General features: G+C 41.5%; 1 protein-coding gene across 14 annotated transcripts in view; it reads right to left on the minus strand.

The window, feature by feature from the left end:
* Positions 1-1,729: 1,729 nt before the first annotated feature.
* The window catches only part of TENM3 (teneurin transmembrane protein 3), a 763,547-nt gene continuing 737,532 nt past the window's right edge, over positions 1,730-27,744 (minus strand). For all 14 annotated transcript variants that reach the window (XM_075197350.1, XM_075197334.1, XM_075197322.1 and 11 more), the window contains 5 exons: positions 27,200-27,435; positions 19,228-19,524; positions 15,135-16,743; positions 12,402-12,532; positions 1,730-3,411 (listed from right to left, as the gene is read on the minus strand). In XM_075197350.1, coding sequence (XP_075053451.1) covers positions 2,656-3,411; positions 12,402-12,532; positions 15,135-16,743; positions 19,228-19,524; positions 27,200-27,435 — 3,029 coding nt within the window. In that variant the 3' untranslated portion in view covers positions 1,730-2,655. The remainder of the gene's footprint in view (positions 3,412-12,401; positions 12,533-15,134; positions 16,744-19,227; positions 19,525-27,199; positions 27,436-27,744) is intronic.

Genomic DNA, 27,744 nt, shown 5'->3' on the forward strand with positions numbered 1-27,744 from the left:
GAAGTTCATGGTATTGCTCTAGGAGGAAATCACCTACCTTGTGTTTTAATTCCTGTGGAAAGTAATGTGAGAATCATACATAAGCTATACTCTGACTTCACCTGAGCCCTTTTATAGCATAGATGCACAACCTGTAGCCCGTGGCCACATGAGAACTGCAAGGTCATTTTTTGTGGCTCGCATGAAGCAGGACAGATACAGGGAGGACCCAGGACAATAGTATTTCTGTCTCGGGTCCCCTTTTATCTGTCCTGTCCCAAGTTGCACCTGGTCTCACTGGGTCTGTGGGGGTGAAAGTGACAGTGAAGTCAGACAGTCTGGCAGTGAATCGCCATGAATCAGCTGCACTCTGATCCACTACCAGACTATCTTGCAAGTTAGACCTGATCAAAGTATAATCTCGTTAACACTAATTTTCACTGCTGCTGCCGAGGAGCAAGTGTTGACCTCACCAGAGGACAAGTAATTAGAGTGATGATAATAATGCGAGAGTGGGCCGGGACCAGGGGAGGAGAAACACGTTGCAGAAGAGGGCTGAGGGACCATATCTGCTACAAGAGAAGGGAAGAAACGTGATACAGAAGTGGGGGTGGTTTAGAGGTGAAGGAGGGGACAAATGTGTTACAGGGCAAAGGTACAGCTAAGAATGTGTTGCAGAAGTGTGGGAGTATGTGGCAAATATGTTACAGTGGAAGGGGCACAGCACGCTCCTATAAGATGTGGCCCCCACACCCCTCTGGTGCCTTCTACTTTTACAATCAGTTGAGGTATAACATAATTGCAAGTTATTATTTCACTTCAGCATATTTAAGTGACTACAATTTTCCAAAGTGGCCAAAAGAGGTTGTGCATCAGTAACATCTACTCATGACCCATAATGTGGTACTACAGACACCAGAGCTACACATCCTACATCAGAGCAACACTCAACAAAAGGTTACCTACTAAGTTTAAGCGCCTTTTTTAAGCAAACATTTTTATTAGAAGGATGAACAAACCTCCAAGGTTTGTCAGTTGTTTTAACAACAGAGGGATTAAAATAAATATTTTAAAAAAATCATTTACAGGTTACAAAACTTACTGAATATAAGTTGGCATAGTTTGTGTAATATTACCAGAGGGTTTTACAGCCTCTAATGCACACATCACAAGTAACACTGCTTTCATTATTGGCAACTTTGCAATTCATTTTGATTTGCAGAGATTTTCTTAAAGCTCTATGCATTTGTGATTCTAGACTATAAATATAAGTTGTCTACAACAGGTTTGAACAGCATTGTTAATACAGTAAGCTAAGAATTTTGTTAGGGCAAAGGACCTCTAAATTTCAAATACAACTGAACGTGTATGAAACGGAGACAAGTGACATTCAAAAACATATATGTAAATTTTTTGGGAGCAATACTGAATGAGGAAAATATTGGTTGGAGTGGAGCAAGTGTGCTGGGGGGATGTTATTTTTCCTATGCACACCAGATGTCTGTAGAACTGGAAGTACTAGAGTAAAAAACGTGATGCGCACAGGGGCAGAAAGCCCCCAGAAAGGGTCAGAGGATGGTGGCATATAGTCTGATATACCTTAATTTGGTTTCAGCATAAAATGAATATTCTTGCCAATTATGAATTATTAGATGTTTTACATATATGTTTATGCACGCTGTAATATTCCTTTTCATTTTAGATCAACTTATATTTAAATCCATTGGTCCTCTGAGCACATTTTAACTAGTTGTTTTTTGTTTTTTTTTAAGAATATCAATCACTACCAAAATATCTATATAAAAAGGACCCTTAAAAGCTCTTACATTCATTTTTTATCATTTTATTTTATATATAAATTTTCTGAAACACTTTTACATAAATTAACTCCTCTGAGACTAATATTTGATGTACAGTAAATTGTAATTCCTATAAAAATCCATAAACAACTTGGTTCACATAATTTACAAAAAAAAACGGATTCCTTTGCTCAAACTTGAAGAGAGAATTCTACTTGCAATAGGTTTTTGTTTTAGTTTTTTTTTTTCAAGGCAAACCATGTTAGCATTGTAAAATCTGTATGGAAAGTCACATGGTAGCATAAGTCACTTGTGCCAATGAATGTTCTTGTTTTTAGAAAGCAGCACAGAAAAAGCAGTTGGTTGTCTATAAACAGTAATTTTTGCTCCACATTTCAAAATTAACAATGATATATACCACATCCTATGCAGAGAGAAAGAGAGAGAGAGAAATCGAGAAACTACTCTTGGTAAGCAAAGGTCGACATTTCAATAATATTCAGAAACACTGTACAGATATTTTGTTTGATTTTCTTTAAATACAGTGCCTGGATGAACGTAGATATAGCCTACTGCAAAATCTATAGGCTTTACTCTCCAGTCCGAGTGCAGTGATATGCATATGTAAACATATTATCTTAAAGCAGATCACCTTTAAGGTCATTCATAAAAACAAAGGGGTTTTGCCAACAGCATTTTCATTCCCCAGGAAAGCTCTTTTATTCACAGAGTCCGATACAGATTGTGCTACAGAGAGGATATTTGAGTCAACGTACTGTTTAGGCTCAAATAGCTATGCAGCAAAACATTTTCCGTCTCCCTTTTAGAGGAAGCACGTGTGTTATGTCTCTTTGGCAGCCTCAGCAAGGCCAGTGTGTTACCTTTTTCCAATCTCGCTTTGTCTGAGAAACTGTATATTGTAAGAGCTGTCGGCCAACTCAGGGTATTGCTCTACGGAGAGTACATAGTACCCATCATATCCTTGTACTTTCCCAGCGCTCAGCAGCTGTCTTTTCTCTCCTTCAGTCCACAGCCTAGCGCCCTCCTCACCATCTCTCACCCTCTGCTGCTCCCTGGCCCAGGCATGTGAAAGAGCTCGTTGTCTGGCTTGTTCCAGGATCCGCGCTTTCTCCTCATCAAGGGTCATGCCGTAACGTACGTGCAAGGCGAGAGCACCATACTGCATTTCCACATCGGCAAACCTGCGAGTTCTTCCATTCACTACGGTGGTGGACTGGGACACCGTTACATTGATGCCGTTTTCTAAGGCTTTACGGCCACTAGTCAACCTCAGGGTCCCGAGATCGCTTTCAGGAGTGGTGGCTTTGATGAAGTAGTGAGTGTCTCTTCCTTCTATGGTGAAATGTAGGTTCTCTAGGTAAAAGGCGCTGTTTAGAACTGCTGCAACCTTGATGCAGTCTTCATTTGCAATATTGAGCACGTTAGTGATGACTTTGGCTTCATTGACAGCAAGCATAACTCCTTTCCCAATCAGTGACTTCACAGTGGCAAACCACAGCCATGACTTCTCTTCTCTGGGTTTCGGTCTACTAATCTGAATCTCCGGGATCTTCCCTAGAGACAAGAAAGCTTTTGCCTGTCTTGAAACTTGTTGCTGCACTCCAGAAATTGGCTAAAAAAACAAAAATAGTATAACTGGTAAATAATTGAATTGCAAATACCACAAAGTAATAGAAATGCATTACATTTTGGACAAGTTAGTTTTTTTGTTTTCAAAGCCATTACAATCTGTCACTTGTCTGTACAACTCGCTAGTATTTATGGTCAATAAGATTGAATAATTTGACATTTCAAACCTTGCGTTCTTTCTCGCTCTACTTCTATTACAGAAGAGTTTTATTCTACAATGTTATGGTGAATGGTGCACATTCCTCTTCATACGTTTGTATACAGCAGGTGAATTTATGCCTTTAAAGTCAAACTACTGTACCAACCAAGCAGGGTGCATTATCCACTCAAAAAAAGATCAGCGTTATCATGACTTGCTCCTTGCAGGGTAGTTTAATTACTCAACCAACGCTAGTGGCTTATGGCTTATAGCCAGTGCGCAATTAGTAAATGTTTTCCTGTGTACAATGAACTGACAAATAATATGTCAGACAGGACTATGCATCAATAATGTATATTTTCAAGTTTGTATGTTTTAAATAAAAAGTGCCCGTTAACTTAAGTATGTGCGTGTGCATTTTCAACATACTAATATTCATAGTGGAAACTGCCATACAGGAACTGGACTCTATAGATGGCCTATAGTGTAGTAAAGAGTGAGCAGAGAATACAACAACTCCTCCTACGCTTTCCCTGTCTTAACAACTATGCTGACAGCACAGGAATCCGTCATCCGGATACGTGGCCCCTTCACTAGGTCCATGGACCTGGTAGTTACCCCAGTGATTTGGACTGTGGGGATAGCACATAGCTATCCAAAATATTCCACAGTACAGAACAATGTACTTGTGGATCTGTTCAGCGCTTGTGGAGTTAAAAGAACTTTGAATTAATACATGGCACTTGGGGAATTTTCACATTTGTTTTATTGTCAAAGTTTGATGGATAGTTCCCTCTGTCCCTGGCGCTAGTAGCCTGAAGCAAATGATAAGCACAGCATAGTATTAATGCCACTCACTTTTTTCGTAGTCATTAACACATAATACATGTATCTGTTCACCAATTAAACTGACTGTCATCTGGAATTCCGCAATTAAATTTAACACCGATATTTCATTTTTCTGACAAGTGAAATTAAACCCATCACTGTTCCCCACTGGCATTTTGCTTTTATACTACCCAATATGCCATTTCCTCATTTCTAGTCAAAAAATACATTAACATTACATTGAAAAGTGTGTAAATATATTGATTTTTTTTTTCCCCACTTGCTTAAAGATGTAATTTTAATCCAGTGTAAAGGCACAAAATAGAGGGACTAAACTGAAAGAGAACTTCTTATAACCATTATATATGCATAATGCATGTAGCTCTTAAGACTGCAAATGAACCTCTGATTACCATGATATTACTAAGATCTCTAATGCAGTGAACATAGACCTGGCTTAGTGTACATGAAAGGAGTAAAATTCTATCAAATTCACTGGAGTGCTACTTTCAAAATCATAAATGACTATAATGAGGGTGCATTGTTTATCAGCACAGGTACATTTCTATTCTGGCTGCGCAGATCTGCACAACAAGCACTACAGAAGCACATATGTAAATGGAGAAGACTCTCTTACTGTCAGTGGGGAAAGCTGGTGCTAGGTACCAGGATTCTGAGAGGGGTAAAATAAATAAGTGTTGAGAGTAAACAAAGCCTGCAGACAGTCCGGTCACTTGTATAGAATGTGTATTAGTCTATGCCGAAGTCTTCTCACAGAGATGTCAGACTGGATCATTGTCAAAGTAAATGTGGAGAGAAATTTGGGGCAAGCTGACACTCTCATGGAATAAATAAAAAGTGCACCGCAGAAGTACTGCGCTGGTAAAGTGTGACGAGCAAGGTATTAGGATGCCATACATTGGGACTGCTTTCATCCCTGACTGGGGCAGTGAGGAAAATGTTACATTGGAAAATTACGTTCCAGGTTGTGTATAATGGGAACTGCTCTCCCCTGTGCACTTATCCCTAAATATCATGGGGTCACTGCCAGCGAAAATAAAGCAATTGGCAACCTCTGCCAGCGGTAAGATTTGCCGGGTCGCATTCACCAAGCGAAGGGGAAGACTATGCATCGTGGTGGTATATTTACTGCCACAACACTTGTTCTGTTATCGCCACCTCAAGATGGCAATAACACAAAAAAAATCAATTAAAAAAAGGTTTTAATCCTTATATAAAGCATTTTTTTCGACAGTCAATATTTTTTACGTATTTGTATATTTTTTTCTTCTTTCTTTTATTTTTATTAAGTGGAAATGAAAGCCCTATTCAGGGCTTTTAGTTCCACTGCGCATGCATAAAACGGCTAGTATTATATTATTGTATTATTGATTATCGCTCAGCTATCTTGGCGAGATTATATTAATAAATAGACCCCTTTATATCTCATTTAGATGGGGTCTCAATACAAAGCTTACTTTTATATTCACATAAAATGATTCCCACTAGAAGGTGGCGTGTTTCATATGACAACCACATGTATGTTGAAATGGGTCTGACGTGATATAATACATAACCCCATTCATTTATTCTTTCCTCAATCCGAAAGTAGTTTTAAACTATGCAGATTCATTTTCTCTGTATACTTCTTCTAAGCGTGCGATGAGAGGAAAATAAATCCTTTTAATAGACACTCTGGGCTTTTGTTAGTTGGCATGACTGGCTTTCAATTACACACTGGGCGATTTGCGCTGCATTGAACATCCCAAATAAAAGGAAAGGATGACATTTTTGTACACACTGTTGTGAATTTGCAACATGATTTTTAGATGGAAGGCTTTTCATTTGAATATAGTAAATACGTCCTCTGCTAATATTGGGCACAAATAAGGCTTCAATATTGAAGTGGATCGTTCACCTATGAAGTGCAGAGAGCCATTGTGTTGGATGAACCAATATTCGAGCTAGGGAAGATTTAACTAGCACCATCATGTCACGAGCCGCGGCGGTACTCACAGCCGCCGCGGCTCGCTTCCTACCTGCTCCAGTGTCCCGGCCGTCACCATGACGACCGGGACGTCACTTCCCCTTCCTACCCGGCCGTTGCCAAGGCAACGGCCGGACGCCTGTTACATAGCGCTGCGTCCCGGCGCTGTTGGAAGCCGGGCGCATGCGCAAAAGTGGACACAGCCTGTGGGCTAATTAGGGGAATAGTTACAGGCATTAGCCTGCATCTGGGTGCACCTATCAGGGATTAGCCCTGATTGGTCTGGTACTATGTTCTCGTTAAGTCTGCAGGGGTGCATGTAAGTTTTGATTGGGCCAACTATGTATTTAAGGCAATGAGGTCTGCTGCCTCATTGCCGGTTATAGCGTTCTGTCCTCAGTCCTGCTGCCTGCTTGTGCTATCCATTTAGGTTCCTGTTACCTTAGATTTGACCACCCGTGTTTGACCCCTGCTTGTTATTGGACCTTTGACCCTTCTCTTCTGACCCTGACCTTTTGCCTGGAATTCGGATTTCGCTTCTCTGCCTGTGAGTTTGACCCTTTTGCTTGCCCTTGGATATTGCTTCTGTGCCTGTGACCTTTGGACCTTGGATTCCTCTTTTACTACAGTTCACCAATCACTCCACTTCTGGGAAACTCCTTTAAGTCAGTATACGCTACTCGACCCTCAGTCGGCCTGCAGCCCAGTCTGTCCCCACCACTAGGGGCTCCAGCGAACACCTGGCCTTCTGAGTAGTTCCCGAGTTTCACTGTACTGACTTGGGAGTTCCTAACATTATAACCGGCCAGGAAGATTGGTATCGTACGGCCATGGACGGAGAGGAGTCGAATCTGTCCCCAGCCCAGATTCTGGCTAACCAGATACAGGCGGTTTCTCAAGTGGTGCAGGCTTTATCCCAGCGCCTGGCAGTCCAAGAAGAGGCTTCCAGAGGCCGGCAGCCCCAGCAAGTTCCCGCTGGTGACACACCGGAGCCTAAGATGAATTTGCCTGACCGATTCTCTGGAAGCAGGCCAGCTTTCCGTAATTTCAAAGAGAGCTGCAAGTTGTACTTTCGTCTGAAACCACGTTCCTCTGGTTCCGAACAACAGAGGGTAGGGATCATCATCTCATTACTCCAGGGCGACCCTCAGTCTTGGGCCTTCTCCTTGCCTTCCACAAGTCCAGCCTTACAGTCTGTGGATGCCTTTTTTCAAGCGTTGGGGTTATTATATGATGACCCGGACAGGGTAGCCTCAGCTGAGGCCCATCTCCGTACGCTAAGGCAGGGACGTCGCTCAGCGGAAGAGTATTGTGCGGAGTTTCGGCGATGGTCCACGGATAGCGCTTGGAATGACCCCGCATTGCGAAGTCAATTCCGCTTAGGACTTACCGAGCAAATTAAGGACTCCTTAGTCCAGTATCCGATATCTGACACGCTGGAGAACCTGATGCAACTTGTCATAAAAATTGATCGTCGGATCAGAGAGAGGAAGGCTGAACGGGAGTCCTCTGTTCCAATGGACGTTTTCACTAGCTCCAACAACAACACTCTGCCCGATTCCTCTGAACCCATGCAATTGGGCGCTTACCGCTTGCCTCCGGAGGAGCGCTCCAGAAGACGCTCACTAGGCCTGTGTATGTATTGTGGTCAGACAGGCCACTTAGTTCGCTCATGTCCCAATAAACCGGGAAACTCCAAAGCCTAAGTGCAGGTGAAGAGGTGCGCTTGGGTTTGCAGATTACCTCTTCAGAAAATTCTTTATTAGTCCCTGGACGTTTAACTTTCCGTGGGAGATCCATGGACCTGAAAGCTTTTCTTGACAGTGGTGCGGCTGGTAATTTCCTGGATATACATTTGGCTCAGACGCTTGATATTCCGCATATCAGGCTAGGATCAAGCATCACCACGTGTGGTTTGGATGGTAACCCCTTGCCTGGGGGACGGATTCTCGCTAGGACTCCAATGGTTCGGTTGACTGTAGGAGTTCTCCATACAGAGGAGCTCTCCTTCTATCTCATTAGTTGTCCCTCTGCTCCTTTGATATTGGGGTATCCCTGGCTTCGCAGTCACAATCCCCTTATCAACTGGGAAAGTGGAGAGATTACTCGTTGGAGTCCCGAGTGTTCCACGTCTTGCTTGAACCTGCCGCTTAGAATCTTACAGCCTAGTCCAGACTTGTTGCCGGTACCCTACCAGGACTTCTCTGATGTGTTCTGCAAAAGAAAAGCTGAGTCCATTCCACCTCATCGGGAGTATGACTGCGCCATTGATTTAGTCCCGGGTTCCAAGTTGCCCAAAGGGCGGTTATACTCCCTGTCCATTCCAGAAACTCAGGCCATGGAGCTATATGTGGAGGAAAACCTGAAAAAAGGATTCATACGTCCTTCTAAATCTCCCGTAGGAGCAGGTTGTTTCTTCGTGTCAAAAAAAGACGGCAGTCTTAGACCGTGCATCGATTTCCGTGGACTGAATAACATCACTATTAAGAATATGTATCCGTTACCATTGATCTCGGTCTTGTTTGATCAATTAAAATCTGCCACTATATTCTCGAAGATTGACCTCAGAGGGGCGTACAATCTTATTCGAATCAGGAAAGGGGATGAATGGAAGACTGCCTTCAATACCCAGTCGGGACATTATGAATATCTCGTGATGCCATTCGGGTTATGCAACGCCCCGGCGGTGTTCCAGGACCTGATCAACGACGTTTTACGAGAGTTCCTGGGTAAAACGGTAGTTGTGTATCTGGATGATATTTTAATCTACTCGGAGTCTTTACTTCAGCACCGTCAGCATGTTCGACAAGTTCTGCTGAAATTGCGGGAACATCACCTTTATGCAAAAAGGGAAAAATGTGAATTTGAGGTGGGCACCGTGTCATTCCTGGGATATATCATCTCCTCAACAGGATTCGCCATGGACCCTGCCAAAGTTCAAGCAATCCAGGATTGGGTCCTCCCGACTAATCTGAAGGCGATTCAGAGGTTCCTCGGATTCGCGAATTATTATCGTAGGTTCATTGACTCTTTTTCCTCATTAGTAGCTCCTATCACTGCTCTCACTCGGAAGGGAGCTAACCCAGCGAAGTGGCCTTCGGAGGCATTGGCGAGTTTCTTGGCACTCAAAGCCGCGTTCATTTCTGCTCCAGTGCTGAGACATCCTGATCCGGAACTCCCATTCATTGTAGAGGTGGACGCTTCTGATATCGGTGCTGGCGCTATCCTTTCTCAAAAAGACCCAAGGAGCAAAAAATTACATCCTTGTGCTTTCTTTTCTAAAAAATTTCTAGCGGCCGAATGTAATTATGATGTCGGCAATCGTGAATTGTTGGCCATTAAGTTGGCACTGGAGGAATGGCGGCATTGGTTAGAGGGAGCTACCCATACCATCACCATCTTCACGGACCATAAAAACCTCCAATACATTCAGACCGCTAAAACTCTAAATCCTAGGCAGGCCCGCTGGGCCCTATTTTTCACCAGATTCAAATTTATTATTACATACCATCCAGGTTCAAAAAATACTAAGGCCGATTCCTTGTCCCGAAGTTTTTTGGCCCATCATCCTCAGTCTCCGGAACCATTGTCTATTGTTCCTACAACTGCTGTTCATCTTGGTCTCACCCAGGATCTAGGAGCAACCATCCGGCGCTTCCAGAGAATCGCTCCAGTTCAGACACCGGTCAACAAATTATTTGTCCCCGTCCATTTAAGGAAATCTGTTCTCATTGAAGGCCACAACAACTGCTCTGCTGGCCATCCGGGAATCCGTAGGACTATTGAGGTTCTTTCTCGTTGGTTGTGGTGGCCCACCTTGTCAAACGATGTGGAGAATTATGTTCGGGCTTGTCCTGAGTGTGCTAAAAACAAGACCGATAGGAACCGTCCTTCTGGGCTATTGTTACCTTTGCCGGCACCGAGCAGACCTTGGACCCATCTGTCGATGGATTTCATTGTTGACCTACCAGTATCCGCAGGACATAACACCATCCTGGTAGTGGTCGATCGGTTCAGTAAGATGGCACATTTTATATCTTTGCCCAAGCTACCGGATGCCAGGACCCTGGCCACCTTGTTTTTGACGCATATTTTTCGTCTTCATGCGACTCCTGAAGATATAGTATCAGATCGAGGATCCCAGTTTATTGCCCGGTTTTGGAAAGCCTTTTGTAAGTCCATCGGGATCTCTATCAGTCTGTCTTCAGCATATCATCCTCAGTCGAATGGACAGACAGAGAGGACGAACCAAGCTCTGGAACAGTTTTTGCGCATTTATGTGTCTAAATTTCACGACAATTGGTCCTCTCTCCTGCCCTGGGCAGAATTTGCGTACAATAATTCTTGCCATTCTACTATTCACACATCCCCGTTTTTCTGCAACTTCGGGTTTCACCCAAAATCCAATTCTTTTTCTACTACTGTTCCCTGTGGAGATTCCGGAACGCCTGCTTTTACGGCCAGGCTAAGGTCCATTTGGAAAAAGGTGCACGCTGCACTCGGTCAAGCTTCCCGAAAATCCAAGATCTTTGCTGACCGTCACCGTAGACCCTGTTCATTGAAAGTGGGGGATCATGTTTGGTTATCCACACGGAACATCAAGTTGCGGCAACCCTGTAGGAAGCTGGGGCCCCGATACATCGGACCGTTTCCAATTGAGAGGAAAATTAATCCAGTGGCATTTAGATTGAAACTTCCCACTTCCTTGAAAATACCTGCGACCTTTCATTGTTCACTTCTAAAGAAAGTCGCTGCTCCCAGCAAGTTTAATCGGTCCCTCTCTAACAGGCCCAGGCCTCTGATGGTGAACGGGGACCACGAATATGTTATTGAAGGAATCCTTGATTCTAGGAGGGTTCAGGGTCAAGTCCAATTCCTCGTTCATTGGAAGGGTTACGGCCCTGAGGAGAGATCTTGGATACCGCAGAGACGTCTGCACGCTGGAAGACTCATTAAGGAATTTTTTTAGGAAGTTTCCCACTAAACCTGGATGTCGGGGTTCCTTAACCCCTCCTCAAGGGGGGGGTACTGTCACGAGCCGCGGCGGTACTCACAGCCGCCGCGGCTCGCTTCCTACCTGCTCCAGTGTCCCGGCCGTCACCATGACGACCGGGACGTCACTTCCCCTTCCTACCCGGCCGTTGCCAAGGCAACGGCCGGACGCCTGTTACATAGCGCTGCGTCCCGGCGCTGTTGGAAGCCGGGCGCATGCGCAAAAGTGGACACAGCCTGTGGGCTAATTAGGGGAATAGTTACAGGCATTAGCCTGCATCTGGGTGCACCTATCAGGGATTAGCCCTGATTGGTCTGGTACTATGTTCTCGTTAAGTCTGCAGGGGTGCATGTAAGTTTTGATTGGGCCAACTATGTATTTAAGGCAATGAGGTCTGCTGCCTCATTGCCGGTTATAGCGTTCTGTCCTCAGTCCTGCTGCCTGCTTGTGCTATCCATTTAGGTTCCTGTTACCTTAGATTTGACCACCCGTGTTTGACCCCTGCTTGTTATTGGACCTTTGACCCTTCTCTTCTGACCCTGACCTTTTGCCTGGAATTCGGATTTCGCTTCTCTGCCTGTGAGTTTGACCCTTTTGCTTGCCCTTGGATATTGCTTCTGTGCCTGTGACCTTTGGACATTGGATTCCTCTTTTACTACAGTTCACCAATCACTCCACTTCTGGGAAACTCCTTTAAGTCAGTATACGCTACTCGACCCTCAGTCGGCCTGCAGCCCAGTCTGTCCCCACCACTAGGGGCTCCAGCGAACACCTGGCCTTCTGAGTAGTTCCCGAGTTTCACTGTACTGACTTGGGAGTTCCTAACACATCATTGAGACACGAGGCACACAATATCTCATTCTGCATTGATATAACTAGCTCCTAATGAAATGGTAGACTGCCTTCTCATGACAATTGGATCTCACCATAAAGTGGCTGCTTCCACTGTGTGTAGCTAACTGGCCTATTTGTCACACAAATTAAAACATGCAAAATAAAAAAAATGAAAACCACAAAAAGACTTACCGGTACATCATCCCATTGCTGGCTCTTCAAAAGTTCATAGGATGGCTCTGATAAATCAAGTTTAGGGGCTGTGAAGCCAGGAATGGAATTGTGTAGATAGAACCCAAATGTCATCAGCCAGCTGTTAACATCTACAAGAGCACATAAACTGTGTCACTCTCCGGGACAAAATGTACACATATATTTATAAAAATACTCCATCAAAATATAAAATAAAACACCCATTAGCAAATATATAATTATATACACACACACACACACACACACACACACACACACATACATACTATATACCCATACACACACACACACACACACACACACACGCATAGTAAAGCACTAGCTAGATAAGGGTGAATGTGTCTTTAAAACAAGCTTAAGGCTCATATAACAAACACTATGTTTGCTTGTCCCAATGCACTTTTTTCAAATTTGTATAGAAAATCTATTTTGGACATAGTGCTAATTAGTTATCTAGTATGATTGTACACATGTCACTTTCTCTGTATACCGTATTAGGAACACAAACATATCCATGTCATCTCTTTGACAAGACAATCTACTTTTGGACTCATCATAGGGAATACTAAATTGGCGTTTCCTACAGACAGGGTACAAGTAGAGGCTCAGGTGGCTGCAGACTCGTCTCTGCATTTCCCATCCATCCAAGGTTAAATAACCTGTGATAAACCTCTAGTCAAAGAAATAGGGGATCTGCTTGTTTCCAATACACCTTTTGTCAAGAGGAGGTCATCTCATTTCTATGGTTAATAGAGAGCACTTTCCCCACTGCCATGTAAATTACAGAAATTCTTCAGGACGGTAAAATTCCAGAAAAGCTTACTGCCAAGTCTGTGAGAAATGCTCATTTATACAACATTTCATTCAATTATCCTCCCTTCACAGCAGTACACAAAAAAGGTAAAATCACTCATGGAAGTAACAAAGCACAGCATAACTTGTGAAGGGAAAAAAGCGAAATGACAGTTATTTCTATTAGATTTGTTTTATCACATGGATCAAGGCAAGTTAACAGATGAGACCAAGCCAGGACTCTTATGACCACTGGTGCGTCTCCTTGCTGGAATCAGAAAGGGACCTGACTGCAAACTAATGAACTAAAAGCACCCAGGTAGGGTGGACAAACCAATCACCCACCGCTCCTCTCCCCAGAGTCTGACTGTCATTGACCAGGACTCCATTGTGCTGACAGCTGTATAACGCTGTGGAGTGGGTGTGCGACTACACAGACCAAAAAGAAGCCGCATTTAGCAAGGCTTCTTATTGGTCCACCCTCTCACACCCATTTCACCAGCCAAACTGAAAACAATGTAGATACTAGACCAGTGTTGGCTAACCTGTGACACTCCAGGTGTTGTGAAACTACAAATCCCAGCATGTTTTGCCAATATATAGCAGCTTATTGCTGGAAGGGTATGCTGGGACTTGTAGTTTCACAACACCTGGAGAGTCACAGGTTAGCCCCTGTACTAGACTACAGAATGGGAGGAGCCCCAGGAAAAACTTTTCCAGCTTGCCGTCCCGGGGCTTCACTAAGGGGCAGCAGCAGGTAAGTGATCATTTGCTGAGTAAGTCAGAGACGCAGACTTGTAAAAGAGTGTTAACCTCAATGGCCCTTAATACCTGCTTACATTAATTTAACACAAACGTCTAGGCTTAGTGTTATCTGTGCAGTTCTCCTATAACATGCAATCCTGTTGTTACTGCATTTGGGTTGTTAATATTATAGTAACCCAATGCTAAACCCAAGTATGCTGAGAGGAGGTTAATAACATTATACAAGACGGTACAACACAATACTCAATTTATATTTAACATTTCAGGATTATCCGCAGACACATGGCAGCCGTTCCCTAGAAATTTAGACGAGAAGCCTCATACATCATTTAAATAGTTGCCTGGAGCAAACTGTCTAAGAGGTTAGATTTGTGCAATAAAATGCCAACAAACTAGGTGTCATTAATCTAGAAGACACCTAAGCCTTATTTGTCTAGGGGAAATATATAAGTGCTAATTACAGGTTACAGTGCCCTATACCATACAGCCATCTTTTATTATGGTAAAGTCCTGCAGCATGGTGTGCTGAAAGATCAGGATTCATTGGCCGGCAGTACCCAACTGATATTGTAAAATACCTCAATAAATACTGAAATGGCTGAGGTTCTATTACCAGTGATTTATGTCATTCTGTAAAATCAATTATTTATTTCCCTTGGATTTAGATATCTCATTATAAGAAATAGCTCCCACAAAGGAAACTTGTCTTCGTGCACAAGAGCCACCATCTATAAACTAACATAAGCGTTTGGTCAGCAGCGTAGGAACTAGGGAATATGGGCCCAGGTGCAAAAATAAATAGATAATAAACAACAGACAAGCAGGTAGAGAATATATTTTTTTATCTTGTTTATTTAATCTTGTCAGGTGACTCAATGACCTGGACATGACATTAAGGGAAACATGTCAATATTCAGTGCACTCTGCTGTGATTGGCTGGGCACTTCAGCATCCTGAACTGTCTGCCACGGCAGAGCTTTGATCTTTTCTATTTAGCTATAAGAGAAAGCAGAAGGCTGCCCCTAGTGTAAGTAAAAATAATTTTTTCACAAAGTCTGAATACGTAACTTGTAAAATAAAGCACATAAACATAAAAATATAAATGTGTTTCAGATTATAGCAATCTGTATATTATAACTATAGAATTTGTATTACCTGTGTAATCCTTGATATCGTAGAGTTTACTGACAGGGTTATTGTTTTTGAACATGTATAAATTAAATGGTGCTGGGTCCTTGCCAATCTTCTTCCATATCTCAATATCTGGAGTAGTCCAGCGTCCAGCCAATATGTCATAATCTCTTTGCCCAAAGTGGACTAGCTTAGTGAGTGGATCATACAAACCTCCATGGTATCCAATCACTAGCTGGAAGTCAGGGTTAGAGTCAAAATAGATCTCTCCAAAAGCTGTGTACTGGATATGTTTAAGCATGAGACCGTTACTGCTGAAAACTGCTAGAGGTGTTCCATTATTGTCTGAGGCAATGTAAAATTCTTCACCACTACTTATCTCCATTGCAAATAGGTGTCCTTGGAGGTCATAATAAAGACAGGTGATCTCCGAGCTAGAATGATTATATACATGAGTTATCCTAGAGGGATAATTAAGATCGGCATAAAAAAATTGCAGGTGTTTTCCAAGGCTGGTCTTGCTAGATATTCTCCGACCAAGACCATCGTATCGGTATATTACAGTCCACCCACTGCCTTTGCTGTAAACTCTGGTGAGAAGGCCCTTGGAGCTATATTCGAAGATCTCAGTCCCTCTCTGACGCAGGAAGCCATCTTCATCTAATCGATACTGGACATCACCAAGACGTGTTATCCGGTCTCTCAGATCATAACGTAGAGGAGTTAGTCTTCCACTGTTACTGGGGTTCAGCAAATGGAGGTTACCATTCAGATCATAATTATATCTCCACATAATTTTTTCATTCAGCAGAACAGTCTGAAGCTGTCCGTCTCCATCATATTCATAAGCATATTTAGTGGTGTTGGCAAAAGGCCCGATTTTAATTTCCCGTTTTGTAACTCTCCCCATACTGTCATACTGTATAGTAAGTCTATACATTTCTGACCTCAGGACATCATATCGTACTTCTCTAACTCGCCCATGGGCATCAAAGTGCTTCGTGTAAGTCATCACAGCTGTTGAAATGACCTTGATAACTTCATAATGGAGAACACCAAACTTTCCAAATTGATCCATTTTCCCGGATATATCATCAAACTGATATAATTCTATGGGCAATGGGGTTTCATTGATCACGCCCTGCATACTTGTAACTCTGAAGTTATTGTCATAACTGTAGTCAAACCTTGCATTCACCATACCATCTTCACTGAAGCGGAATATCTGGCGATCAATCAAGGGGCCGATCTGCCGATACCGAATAGTGCAAATGAATCCGTCTCCTTGAAGGTTAACCGTTTTCAGAACCCCTGCGGTCTCGTCATACGTAAAGCTAACTCTTGTGCTATCGTAAAGAACTTCTGAGACTTTTGTTTGTCTCTTGTATTTATACAGAACTCGACGACCTGTTCCCAGGAAAGCTGTTTGCAAGAGCTGGCCTTCTTCATTGTAATCCATTATAACGGAAGCATTGCTTTCTGGGGGATTGTATATGTTTCGGTAATAACCAATGGAACGGATCGTTTGCATTGTATGTCTAGCAACACTGGGCATCGTGATGGCGGAAAGCCTGTCCAATAAATCATATTCAAAAATGTACTGCCGTTGACTGTGAAGCAGCAAGACCATTGTCTGAAAAAAAGAAATAATAATCTCCATGATGAATTAAATAAACATTCAGAATAATAAGTACTGATTTTGTGCAAAATATCATTAAGCTTTTCACTCGAGAAAATAATTCTCTCTTTTAATTGAATCATCCTTGACCCTACATGTTGTTTGCAATTCTCAGCTTAATTTAGTGGATATTTTATTGTATCATTTCCTGCAATTAGTAGCAAGAGATTTATAATGTGTTGGTTGTTTTGATTGTGCCATTATTTTGTCAAGCACAAACAGCCAAGAAGCAGATTGTCAATGGTTATGGGCAAGTCACATGTAATAACCGAGACAGAAGTGCTGCTGCTGATTGTGCCAGTATTTCAACAGGATGTAGAGAACGTAGTGACTGTTTAATTAGATCTAACTATATTCACATATATTTCCACAATGGTGGCCCGACTTACCAAACCTACCTTTAATAAGTCTTTTCAGTGTGATTGGACAAGGATCACTCACCCATAATGTAATTATTTACTAGAAACACTGCTTTATAGACATGTAATAAGGCCCATTCAAGCACACTTCATTCACCCTCCTTACCCTCCTGCCACAGACCGCACGCCAAGCACTATAATGGCATCTATTGACCAGAAGCAGGTTGCAGCTGTTTTTTAAATCCAAAACTGCATTTCACGCTGACACGAGACAGAGACAGAACTATATCCCCTCTGTTCTTACACTCATCGGGCATTTAAGTTCAAGTATAGTTTTGCGTTTTTTGGTGCCATCACGGAGACACACTGACATGTGCTGCTGAATTTTTGTGCCATTTGGAGCACATCAGCTAGTTCACTTCTACCAACGGGTGTGTTTGGCGCATTTTGTTATTTTAATCGTGCGGCTTTTGCACAGCACGGGGAATTATGTTAAGTTGTGACAGATTGCAGAGTTATGGAATCACAAGGACATAGACTATGTATGCTAATGGTTGTAGATAGAATGGGAAAGCTGGTTACCAAAAATATGCTGTAGAGCTAAAGCATTACTTTATATTGCATTCTGCATGAAAAAAAGCCAGTTTGTTGTTTACTCTATATTCCCTAAATGGCTTTGCAAAAGTCTACTTAAAGTCAAATACTATTAGCATGGCAAATGGGGATACTTTAATTTCATTTTTTCCACTTAGCCAGGCATATTTTTCTCTGCTGTGCTCCACAAAAAAAGCCCTTCAAGAACAAGCCTGTATAATTTTGATATATAAAACAAGAAGAATGTAAAATTGCTCTGGGTGTTCTACAATTGTGGCATAAAGTACACATGAAGTAAAAGTTTAATAATACTGATATTAGCACTCACACGTACATTAGGCAAGTCGTTATTTTATTTAACTGTACAAAAAAAGAACAATAAATAAAATCACCCTTGCGTTGCTCATTCTACTTAAATACAACTAAGCAGTACCTCCCACCTCTCCTTTGCTGACCTGTTTTCCAAGAGGATCGAAAGATTGCTGTGATTATTTCTAAAGATGCAAATTAATAATACATAACTAGCAAATGTACTAAAGCTTCTCAAATGTGAAAGTGGTATTGTTGCCCAGAGCAACCACTCAGATTTTAGCTATCATTTACCTAATACATTCTAGAACATGAGTTAGAATCTGATTGGTTGCTCTGGGACAAAACTCAACTTTTACTTTCTAGAAACTATAGTAGATCTAGCCACAGGTCTGCAAGGAAACATTAATTAGAAAAATGACAACCGACATTGTTGTGGTCTGAAAGTGTGCCTGTCAACTACACACAAAGGGCCTGAATCATTAAGTCACGTATATTTTGCGTAAAATCACTCTGCGCATGCATAGAAACAGACCATAGAATGCAACAACATCCAATTCATCAGCCTAAAATTTCAGGGGTGGAACGGGGGAGGGGACTGGGCATATACACACAGTCCATGTACAGTAAGGGCGTGTCAAGCTTGAGCGCACACAGCAGCGGCTGATTCAAGCTTTGGGCATCTCTCAGGTACGTGTTTATCTGTCGTATCACTAGCACCAGCTACAGGTCTGGTGTAAGTGCAGATTACTAGTGATGATGGCTATGCTAGAACATGTGTTTGCAATCAGGAGCAACTGGAACATTTAATGTATGTACTGTTATATTTATAACACCCTGATAAATGTATTATATGGGAAAATAAATGAAAAATAAACAACTTTAAAAAATAAAAAATATGTTTTGTCATCAATTACTATATTATTAACAGGTGACATTAATTGAATAGTTTCTTTTTTTCCTATGCATTCTTTTGTGACTTAATATTTCTGATACATATTGGATGTATCCTGCAGTGTCTTGTCTGCTAGAACAGAGCGGGTCTAGACCCGTATTCATCAACAGACGCATCATTACATCCACATTCATTGAATATGGATATGCTTATGTCAGTTTTTAGGTGACATGTACACTTTAAACTGAAGAGCAATACTGGCTACATTGATGGAACACTCACCTTTTCTAGGTAAGTGTAGCTCCAGGTCTTGCCATCTGCAAAAGACCTCGATACAATCCTGCCCTGCCCATCATAATCCACTTTCTCACTAGTGGTCCCACGCTGAATGCTGGCAATTTGGCCTGTGGATGAGTAGGTGACATTGACGGCCATGAAGTTAGTGCCTGGGAGCCATAGAGTGGGATGACCAGCACTATCATAGGTAATTTTCAGGGTAAATTTTCGATGGTCATCATAGATCTTTTCTGTCTTCATGGTTCGATCATAGTCCACTGAAAGGAGGTTTCTGCCATTTACCTTTTAGAAAGCAAACAAGAAAATTCAATAAATCAAACAGCTGAAGCACCCGGCAGTTATTACTTCACAAACTACCAGCTTTTTGTTTAGACACCATTTACGATGATTGATTTTCTTTGCCAGTAAATTAATTTAGCGACTATTTGGTATAAGTGTAAGGCATTAGACTAACTGCTGTTTTAAAAGGTTTCATTAAGCACAGAGACAGCCTGGCATTTATTCAACCTCTTCTAAATTGAGGTCTTTGGAATTTAGTCATCTGTTAAAAAAAAAAAAAAGTCACGCGTATTAATTGAAAAGTTTCATAAGCACCTGTCTCTTGAACACAGGTATTGCAGTGAACATGTCCACTAGCATGCAGGATGACCATTATTCAGGCAGCTGTGAATGTCTAACTTTATTGTCAGCAATGACAGGGGACAGAGATAAACTATCTCTAGTGTCTAGAAATGTGTAGATTGAAATATAACTTGTCACATATATTGATGCTGTAATATTACTAAAATATTGTGATTTACAATTAAGCGTTTTTCCATTTTTTTATTTCTTTGAAAAGCACTTTGAACGTTTATGGGCTGATTTGGTGTAAGAAGAAACTCAAGTAACTGGGTGTAAAATTTGCACCTGGAAAAACCGTTTAGTGTTGTAAGGGTGAATGTAAAATGTACAACCTGATTTTGAATTGTATGGGGGTGCTGCTTAGCTAACTCTACAAAATAGAGCTCTCCAGTGTGTACATACAGCATGCAAGCGGTGGTAATCGTATTACCGATGATGAAAAATGCGACAGCCTTTACTCCTACAAAAAAAATCTGTGTTTTCACAAAAATGAATAGAATATATAGAGACATACCTGAAAACCGAGGCTCCAGATCTCCGATGGACGCGGCATGCTGACAGGCAGTCATTCCGAAGACACAGGACTCCGGAACTTCAGCTTGACAACAGCGCGACTCTGGACCCCGCAGGTTAAGTGTTTAAACTCTTAGCCTGCGGGGTCCAGACATTGCAGCTTTAAATTAACATTGACCAAAGTCGCGCTGACGTCAACCTGAATTGCTGGAGTCCTGTTTGTTCGGAATGACTGCCTGTCAGCATGCCGCTTCCATCGGAGATCTGGAGCTTCGGTTTTCAGGTAAGTCTATATATATATATATATATATATATATATATATATATATATATATATATATATATATTCTCTTCCTTTTGTGACAAGTCGGATTTTTTTAGTAGGAGTAAAGGCTGTCGGATTTTTCATCATCAATAATACGCACCCAACCCCATGCAAGAGCATGCAGTATTTGTTCTGCACACACAAAAAAAATGTTTGCATTTGCACCCCTTACAGTACAACATTATTTTATGCAAATTCTGATCCTGCCAAAACATGCACCCAACTCAGCACCATAATGTATGGCTTTGTTTGTCATTTATTTGTAATATGGAGTTTAATGGTTATATTAATCTTGCAAGGTCCACATAAAAAATGAATTTATATAAAAAAGTCAAGCTATGTTGCACTAAAAGTCCATTTGAACCAGTAAGCCAGTTACTATACAATCTAGATTCCACAATAGAATCTCTACCAAGAGAGGAAACCAATTGTAGTCTCCTTAACCAACGAAAAACCTACTTGTTAAAAAATAAAGTGTAAAAACATAATTAGAAAAGAAAAAAATGGAAAAATATGTAAAGGAAAAAAAAAAGAAAAAAAAAAAGAGAATATCAGCATCATTATAGTCCGAAAATAAAAATAAAAACAAAATAATGTCCAGTTAACAAAGTCACTCTAAATTGACTCTATTAGACCAAGAAATATAACTATTCACAATAAAAGTTAGACTGTCACTGAGATGCGAACACCAACGGATATGAGGGGATTAAAGCATACTGGAGTCAGCCATTTTGAAAGCTGAACCAATATTGAGCCTATCAATTTACTAAGAATTATGGATATCATAAAAGCATGAGGCGCTCTGTGCCTCATGCCTCAGTGCTACCCCTAGTTCCTAGTGAATTGCTAGGCTATACTCTCATGACTTGCTGAGCCCACAAAATAAATGCATCCAGAGCTTGCAATACAGGTGATAGGTACACTAGGTATTGGAGCATGTTAATGCCACAGCATGATGTGATATCCCTGTGTGACTAGATTATGAATCCTGAGCTGTGACCCACATGTAAGAGAAATTGTTCAAAAGAATGAAGCTTGTCACCAGTAAATATGTTCTAATCATACTTGCCGACTCTCCTGGGATGTCCAGACAAATCCCGAAATAATGGGAGAGGTCCTGGGCTCTTGACAGAGTCTTTCAATCCCCCAGCCAGAATGAGACATGGTGGGCATAACACAACGTGTGTGATGGTGTGTAGTGCGTCATCACACTGCAGTTCAAAGTATAATGATGCAAACTGACTCATTGTGTCGTAGTGGGCAGAGCATGATGACATGAATTGCATCATTAAGTCCCACCTGACTTCACAAGCTACCCTCCTTATCTCCTAGAGGAGATCTCAGAAAAGTAGGCAAGCATGGTTTTAATTAGAGATGGGCGGGTCCGGTTCCCCGAGAACCGAACCCACCCGAACTTTGGGTATCCGAGTACCGAGCTGAGTAGCTCGGTACTCTCCCGCCCGCTCCGAATCCAAATCGAGGCCGAACGTCATCGTGACTTCGTCGGATCTTGTGGCTCGGTTCTCGCGATATTTCAAGATTATAAATACACGCCTCCACAGCAATCCATTGCCATTTGACAGAGGGAGAGAGCAGGGTGTAGTCACAGGCTGATTAGAGCAGGGACAGAGAATCCAATATTCTTATTCCAATTGCTGTAACAAAAATCGCTAGAGAAGAGAGGAGGATAGAGGTTGTTTTTTCTTTTTTAATATTTGGCACTCCCCAGTGCTTTTGGGGTGTCCCCCATAATTGTGCATAAATATTTCTGGCTGTCAAAAGTCATATCTGTCAGCAGTATATACCAAATAATTTTTAGCATTTCCCAGTGCTTTTGGGGTGTCCCCCATAATTGTGCATAAATATTTCTGGCTGTGAAAAGTCATATCTGTCAGCAGTATCTACCAAATAATTTTTAGCACTCCCCAGTGCTTTTGGGGTGTCCCCCATAATTGTGCATAAATATTTCTGGCTGTCAAAAGTCATATCTGTCAGCAGTATATACCAAATAATTTTTAGCATTTCCCAGTGCTTTTGGGGTGTCCCCCATAATTGTGCATAAATATTTCTGGCTGTGAAAAGTCATATCTGTCAGCAGTATCTACCAAATAATTTTTAGCACTCCCCAGTGCTTTTGGGGTGTCCCCCATAATTGTGCATAAATATTTCTGGCTGTCAAAAGTCATATCTGTCAGCAGTATCTACCAAATAATTTTTAGCACTCCCCAGTGCTTTGCGCTCAGAATGGATTCAAAGCAGTCCACATATGATCAGAATGAGCAACCAGGTTCTGTCACCAGTCCTGATGTTAGTGTTCCCAGTACGTCATCTGGGCAAGGCGATGTCAAACTACACAGTGTTTCTAAATCAGTCCAAAAAACAAAAACCCAACAAAAATTTACTTGAAGTGAAAAAGAAGTGTTACTGAGCAAAAGTTAAGTGCCGATAAAAAAAAAAAATTGCCAACATGCCATTCTACACACGCAGTGGCAAAGAGAGAATGAGGCCTTCACCTTTGGCTATTAGTGGCAGATCCCAAAAAGTTACCGAGCCTACAATTGGTGCACAACTACTGTTACGCGTCAAAGCCGAGCTGCAAGATAACAGTAAGGCATTAGAGGATAATGTTTGCTCTGATTCACAAATGACACCAATCCCTGTGGAGAGTCCATCCAACAGTGGGATGTCTAATCGTGAGCATTCTGTTAGTGTACCCATAAAGAAGGGCCCTTTCAGCAGTTCCGCTGATGTGTGCCTGAACAGCCCGAGTGCAGCCGGTGATACACAAATTGAGGATGCCACTTTGGAAATAGAATAGGATGAGGGGGAGATTTGTGGAGGTGATGAGGACGCTAATAAGAATGTTGATGATTATGATGCAGACAGATACCAAATTGCCTTTCTCAATTTCTATTTATATTCTAGATTATATAACGGCTGAATAGTTTTCTATTTTACTCCTAGTGGAGAGGGGATCTGATGCAGACAGATACCAAACTGCCTTTGTCCATTTCTTTGTATATTCGAATTTCTAGTTCTACAGTCTATGCAGGCTGGGCTTTTTTCTATTTTACTACAAGTGGATGGGGAAGAGGGGTCTGATGCAGACAGATACCAAACTGCCTTTGTCCATTTCTTTGTATATTCAAATTTTTAGTTCCACAGTCTGTGGAGGCTGTTTTGTTTATATTGAACTAAAAGTGGAGGGCGGGGGGGGGGGGGGCATAGATAGCCACCAAACTACCGTGGTCCATTTAATTTTACTTTCTAGTTCCACAGTCTGTGCAGGCTGCTTTGTTTATATTGAACTACAAGTGGAGGGCGGGGGGGGGGGCATATTTTTTTTCATAATTTATTAGCTTTAGAATTACCTCACTTATCTAAGAAACTGGTGGAGCACTAAATTAGGTTATTTTAGACCAAAAAAATTGTATTTTTTTCAAAAATAGCAAAGCAAAACCAAAACCAAAACACGCAAGGGCGGTTTTGCAAAACCAAAACCAAAACCAAAACACGCAAGGGCGGTTTTGCAAAACCAAAACACGAAGGTAATCCAGATCCAAAACTGAATACAAAACCAAAACACGGGGGTCAGTGACCATCTCTAGTTTTAATGCCACGCTATAAACTTTATTTTCTTGCCAGTGTATTGTGGAACTGCTCAAGCTCTTAATATCTATTATAGTTTGGTAAGACTAAGCTGTTATGAATTTAATTGTTAGTTTTACAGTTTGCACTATAATTAATTAGTTTCGTCTGGCATTAAAATTTCGCACTGAATTTTTTTGTTTGCATCACAGTTACACATTTTAAAATATTAAATGTAAATTTTATTACAGTGAATGAAAACTATGCATATAATTTGTGTTTGACTGGGGTATTATTATTATTATTACTATTATTATTATTGCAGATTTATAAGATTTCACAGAGCCATAAAATGAGGAAAACAGGACATACATAAAACAGGGACATACAAGGTAGTCAAAATAAATGCAGACAGGAAACAAAGGATAGGGAGGGCAATGCTTATAAGATAGCTTATATACTAACTGAAAGAGGGCACAGTTGAAACAAGAACAACAAGTGTGGATCAGAGTGGAGATTGGGGCAGTTGTGAGGGTGCATTAGTGTGCATAGTATTGGTGGAAGTAGGGTAATCTCGAAGGCTGGGTACACACTACATAAAATTTCTCCCAATGCGATATCGTTAACAAGTTTACCAACGACTTAAAGTCCGGATCAGCAGCCGATTCATCCGTACACACTATACACGTTTTACAAGATTTACCTTCAGATCTGTGCTCTTCATCTGTCCTAACCATCTGCTGAAAAGATTGTGACTGGATGTGAGTGCATACACACTGCAGAATGTGCCAGACATCGGTCCATCATTTATAGAGATTTTTAGTCCATTTATAAAAGCAAACGATATGATGTGCTTTGGAACAATAAAACTTGATTGTTGCAGCGTACACACTAATGCGATATTGGACCTAATGGTCGTTTATCATGTTACTGGCACAAGAATTGGGTGAAAAACCTATAGTGTGTAGCCTAAGAAAGAAATAGGTTTCCAGAGAGTTTTTAAAGATCTGCAGTGTGTAACAGTCTGATTGGACGTGGTATGGAATTCCATCAGGGTAAGTAACGCCACTGGAGAAGTCTTGTAGGCGGGAGAGAGAGGTGATTACCAAAGATGAAGTAGATCTAAGAGGGCAAGAGGAAGAGTATTTTGATATGACATTTCAGTATGCATCAAGGTGTGGTGTTGATGAGGCATTTCTAAAAAAGGGGGAGTAATTTTAGTTGGATTCTGGAGGACACAGGAGTCAGTGTAAGGATCTGCAAAGTGGAACAGCAGTTTTAGAGAGTTACAGAGGAAATCAGTCATGCATTTAAGATGAACTGAAGTTGGAATAGATTGGTGAGGGGAATGCCAGATAGCAGTAGGTTGCAGTCATCAAGGCAGGGGCGATGAGAGAATGGAAAAGAGTTTGGGTATCATTTTGGGTAAGAAAACGGCATATTCATAAGGTGAAGGTGACATAACTGGGAGAGAGACTGGATATGTGCAATGAATCAGATGGTGGAGTCAAGCATGACACCAAGGCAGGGAGAATTGGGAGAATTAAAAAAAAATGTAATGTAATTAATGGTGATGGAGAATTGATGGGTGTTATTAACTTAGAGGAGGGGAGATAATCTCTGTTTTGTACATGATGAGTTTTAGGTAGCATCGGGACATCCATGTGGAAATAGCAGAGAGACTGTTTGCTACACCAGAAAGTACAGAAGGGGCAAGGTCAGGGGAGGAGAGGTAGATTTGGGTGTCATCAGCATAGAGGTGGTACTGGAGGCCAAATTAGCCAATTACTTTCCCAAGAGAAGAGGTGTGAAAAGCAGAGAACCAAGAGCAGAGCCTTGTGGGACCGCAACAGATAGTTGGATTGAAGGGAAGTATGTGCCAGAGGTAGAGACACTTAAGAACTAGTTCAATAAGTAGGAAGTAAACCAGGAAAGAACTGTGTCACTGAGGTCAATGAAGCAAAGGGTGTTCAGGAGAAGAAGGTGATCAACGGCTTTGAAAACAGCAGAGAGGTGTAGGAGGATTACTATGGAGAAATTACCCTTAGACTGCTTTAAGTAGATCATTGATCACTTTTGTGAGTGCAATTACAGTGGAGTATTGGGGATAAAAGCCTGATTGCAGACATTCGAGAATGGAATGAGAGGAAAGAAAGTGAGAAAGGCAGTTTTACACAAGTCACTCAGGAAATTTGGAGGCAAAGGGGAGTAGAGAATATGGTTTCTTCAGAATTGGTGAAATGAGCAGGTGTTTGGAGGAGAATGGAAATGTGCCAGTGGACAGAGATAGGTTGAAGAGGGGAGCTAGAGGTGGGCATGCAGTGGGGATGATGGAGCAGAGAACTTGGGAGGGAATTGGATTGAGGGGGCAGGTTGTAGGGTGAGAGACTGAATTGAGTGTTGAGACTTTGTCTTCAATTATAGGAAAGAATGAACTAAGGGTTGATTGGGGTGGATGGCATTTGCAGGATTTGGCACGAGGAAATTTCTTGTCGAACGGTGTCAATTTTGTCTTTGTAGGTGGCACAACCACAGTTCTGAGGTAGGAAGGGGAAGAGGTGCAGGTGGGCAGAGAAGAATGTTGAAGGTGGGATATACAGGTCTCACCATTTAATACAGTTACAAGGGCCAACTTCTGAGATGAAAAGAATACAATGCTTCTACTGAGAGTCATGAAAACACTCTCCCCACGCTGTGAGCTCACATTATGATCGGTTCCACTGGTTCCTGGCTTTAGATAATGGCAAAGGTTCTTTGATCACAGGATAATCATGCCATCAGAGGCTTAGGTTCTATTTATCCTTTTATAAATTATACGTTATGATAACATTAAAGAGACATCATTTTATCAGAGCACATAAAAAGCATGTGATAGACACTACACATTTTGTGTTTAGGTAATATACTTACTCTGAGCTTCCGGCCAAACACATTAACTTTTCCCTGAACTTGTTCTTTTCGGAACCTCCACTCTACCAGGTTGTGCCCATTCTCTCCTGGAAGAGTCATATTTCTTTTTGTCATAGTTGGATTAGCGGGACCAGCTAGAATATGGGGCTCTGTCTGGAAGTGAAAATCCATTCCGTTACCATAGATAATTCTGACGGAACCATCATAGCCAACTTGGTAGCTGTTTCTCAGCTGATCTGGGAACCAAAACAAAAAATAACTACTAAAAAACAGCATCATTTATGAAGACAGCAACATTTTTCACATACAAATAAACTCAAAGTATCAAAGATCCATTTGCTAAGGCAAAACATAACTCATATTTTGAGAATCTCCCTACCTTAGAGAACAGTTTATGTTCATATAGAATACACATGACTCATTCAGAAACTCTGCTTACAAAATGAAAATTCTAGGTTTCTAAGTAAACTATGTCTTTCACTTCTTAACTTGTTAAAAACCCATCTAGATCACTAATCAGGTCACAATCCTAACAGTAAGAACTT

The sequence above is a fragment of the Mixophyes fleayi genome, chromosome 1 (genome assembly GCF_038048845.1).
Source record: "Mixophyes fleayi isolate aMixFle1 chromosome 1, aMixFle1.hap1, whole genome shotgun sequence".
In the NCBI taxonomy this organism is placed as follows: Eukaryota; Metazoa; Chordata; class Amphibia; order Anura; family Limnodynastidae; genus Mixophyes; species Mixophyes fleayi.